We start from the raw sequence: 3,249 nt of genomic DNA on the forward strand, positions 1-3,249 counted from the left end.
GGCTCAGCACTCCCTCCCTGGGGCTGAAGGTCTAGGAGGGGTTTTTAGTGCTGTGTGTTGAAGGAGATTATTTGCCCGCCAAATTCAAAGGTGGAGTAGGCAGCTGGATAACGGCACTGCAGGGCTCCTCTCGCTCTCTGGCCAGGGGCTGTGGGTTCTCCTGCTGCTTTCCCTCCTCTATCCTGAAGTGATGGGTCAGGATGCCCCAAAAATCACACAGGAACCTGGAAAAATGATCCTCCCCCACACCACCACACTGGGTTAGGGACATGTTCCCCTCAATGAACACATTTTTCTCAGCAAAAGGGGAAGATTTTATTAAGTTAAAAGCAGCTGCCACCCTGGGGGAAGTTGGCTCCGGCGGGTGCAGTAGCAGCCTCACAGCTCCTCTTCCCCAGAAAGGAGAGACCCTGTGGCTCTGGGCCGCTGCCGGTTTGGGTTCGTGAAGGAGCCAAAGGACAGGTGTGGAGAGAGCTTGATAACGCAGACTCTTGCCAAGGTATCCTCTTTCAAAAGTCCCAGGCAGGCACATCCATGGTAGATTGCCCCAGTGGCTCCCTCCTATGGCTTGCATGTCTTCTCCACAGGTCCCTGGGGGTGGCATGGAGAGGGGAGCGTGGTCCTTGCCGTAGATCCCAGGGGGGCCGTGGAGACATTTGGAAGAGAGGGAATATGTGCCGAAGGTGGCTGGGAGCAACAGGGCTGGGGAGTCAGGGGAAATGAGATTCTCTTTTTCAGGTTAGAAACTGCTGGTGATGTAGTAAAAGTTTTCCCCCCTCCTGTTCCCCTTCTTCCGGGGGGGGGCAAAAATTCCTCTATAAAATATAATTTTCACATATAAAATCCTGGAGAAGGTGCATGTAAGGAGCCAGTCCAAACAATGTGCTCAGGTATGCAGGCAAAAGGGGTTCATCAAAAAAAGCTTTGGGAGGGGAGTGAGGAGGCTGGGGGGTGGGTGGGATTCCTCTCCGGATGGGGATGGGATGGGATTCAACCTCCCCCTCTCCACAAGTGAGGAATGGAGCAAATACAAAACAAGAACAGATAAACAAATGAAGAGCAGACCTGGAGAGAGACAAAAACAGAAATGGTTTAGAAAGACTCCACTGCTCACTCAAATGCCCTCCCCTTCTACTGGGGACATCACGGCATCCCTGGTGCTCACCGTTACTTCCCGACGCTGTTGCACAGTGACTCCTTCTCCTGCAGAGCCGCCATGGCCAGGCGCAGGTGCTCCTTCAGCTGCTCGATCTCTCGCTCCGAGCGCACCTTAATATGATTCAGCTCTGCATAGACGTCTTGGTATTTCCCTGAGGCAAATCTCTTATCCTGCCAGGGGAAGTAGAAGGAGAAGCAGGGTTTAGGGCTGTCAACAGGGAGGAGGGCATCAAAATGAGCCCAGCAGGAGAAGGGCCAGCAGCTGAGCAGGGAAGCCAGCCCCAGGTTTGAAACCCATCCCAGTATGAGCCACACATAAAGCAGTCAGAAGAGCGTGGAGGTAGTGCTTCCCAAAACCCAGGCCAGGAAGGCAGAGTCGCTGGTCCTGCAGTAGCAGGGATCTGCAGCATCAGATTAAGGGATGCAGGCTTTACCATGGCTCGTGTGCATTTGGGCCAGCCATATGGGAAAAAATAAACCCCACCAGAGATGCAGGCTGCTAAAGGGCCAGTCCCAGCCACTTACACAGCAAAAAGCTTAAGTAAGAAAGTTATAAACTCCTGGAGCATCACTGAATCTCAAAGCCTCTTTCAGGTCCTCCTTTGACAGGGGTCTTTGAAAATCCGTCTGGAGGAGCTGCTGCCAGTGGAGGGAGCAACTCACCCAGCAATAGTGCCCAAGGAAACGTGTCCACCCAAAGAGGGGACAACTAGGGGACAGAGAAGGCAGCTGGGAAAGCAGAGTACAGGGCAGACTTCATCCAGGCTTCTCATCTGGGAAAGAAGGGCTTGTCCGTGCTTATATGCACATACATCCAGGGAAACTAGCAGCGAAGTCCCCTCCCTCCCCTCTTCTGCGGCTTTCCCAGTGGATCCCAGAGAACACTGACCTTTTGCATCATCTGCAGCTCCTCCCGGAGGCACTGCACCTCTTTTTTGAGGCACTGGAGCTCATTCTCCTTCACCCGCAGCAGCACCTGGGCCGGCAAGAGGAACCAGAGGTGACTCAAGAGCCTTGGAAAGGCCGGCGGGCCCCAGTGCAAGCACAGCGGGGTGAAAAGGAAGGAAGGGCCAGGAAGGCCAGGGCAGGAAGCGGCGCGAGTGCCCCGGGAGAGCGGCAGAGGGGAAGCCTGCAGACCTCCTTCCTGCATGGGCCCCGCGGCTCCATCCGGCACCCCCCTCCCACCCGCTCCAAGCCAAAACCACCACAGAGACCCCTGGCATGGGGTGGGGATGGAGGCAGCAGGGCAGCCCGGGGGCACCCCCATACCTCCAGCTCACAGGAGCTCCGCTCGTTGTTGTGCGGAGAGCGGTCTCCGGAACTCCGTGACGAAATGAAGCTTCGCAGCTTCCCGATCTCATCCGAGAGGCGGGTCTGCAGCTCCTGTGGAGAAATATAGATGTCAGGGTAGCCAGGGCATGGGCCGCTCCACTATCTTGACCTCTCCATCTTCACGCCAGTCCCGACCCAGCTTGGAGACCCCTTGTAATCCCCTGCTCATACACGATGCAAAGAATACACTTGCTGTATTAAACACCATAATTAACACAGGCTTATCTACAGCCTCTAACTCTTATTTTTTTTCTTTCTGATGATAACAGAATGGAAGAAATATGAACAAACGGTGGAGTTTTAATAGAGAGGCTGTGCTGTGCAAGGGAGGAACATGCTCTGCAGTCTCTGCTGGCAGGGAAAGCCTCTCTCTTGCCTGGTTTTTCCGGAGGAGCTCTTTCCCCTCCTGCTGACAGTGCAGCAGCGTCTGCTCGCGCTCCTCTGCCTTCTGGGTCAGCTCCCCGATTTCCAGGCACTTTTGGGAGTACTGTTCGGAAAGCACCTGCAACTCTCGCTTCAGGGAGTCCACATCTGACCTGTCAAAGAGGCATCAGCTCATTGCTGCCCTGCAATCCTCGCCAGCCCCCCGCAACAGTCATTGGCATGAAATCATGTCCCCAGTGGACCAAGGCTTCAGTTCCCACCATCCCATTCACAAGTGTGGCACTCCTAGGAGCTTCAAGCCATGCAGGAGAAATGGAGGAGCTTGCCACAAAGAAAATAAAGGGAAGAAGCTATAGGGAAAACAGAGGTGCTGTA

General features: G+C 54.6%; 1 protein-coding gene across 1 annotated transcript in view; it reads right to left on the reverse strand.

Annotated features, from left to right (window-relative positions):
* Positions 1–853: 853 nt before the first annotated feature.
* LOC104540610 (TRIO and F-actin-binding protein-like) overlaps positions 854–3,249 on the reverse strand; it is a gene marked incomplete at its 5' end in the record, with an annotated part of 3,365 nt that continues 969 nt past the window's right edge. The window contains 5 exons of the mRNA XM_010184454.1: positions 854–1,065; positions 1,166–1,329; positions 2,048–2,134; positions 2,428–2,541; positions 2,867–3,026. Of these exons, the coding sequence (XP_010182756.1) occupies positions 1,168–1,329; positions 2,048–2,134; positions 2,428–2,541; positions 2,867–3,026 (523 nt within the window). The remainder of the gene's footprint in view (positions 1,066–1,165; positions 1,330–2,047; positions 2,135–2,427; positions 2,542–2,866; positions 3,027–3,249) is intronic.

The sequence above is a fragment of the Mesitornis unicolor genome, unplaced genomic scaffold, assembly GCF_000695765.1.
Source record: "Mesitornis unicolor isolate BGI_N332 unplaced genomic scaffold, ASM69576v1 scaffold50295, whole genome shotgun sequence".
Classification (NCBI taxonomy): Eukaryota; Metazoa; Chordata; class Aves; order Mesitornithiformes; family Mesitornithidae; genus Mesitornis; species Mesitornis unicolor.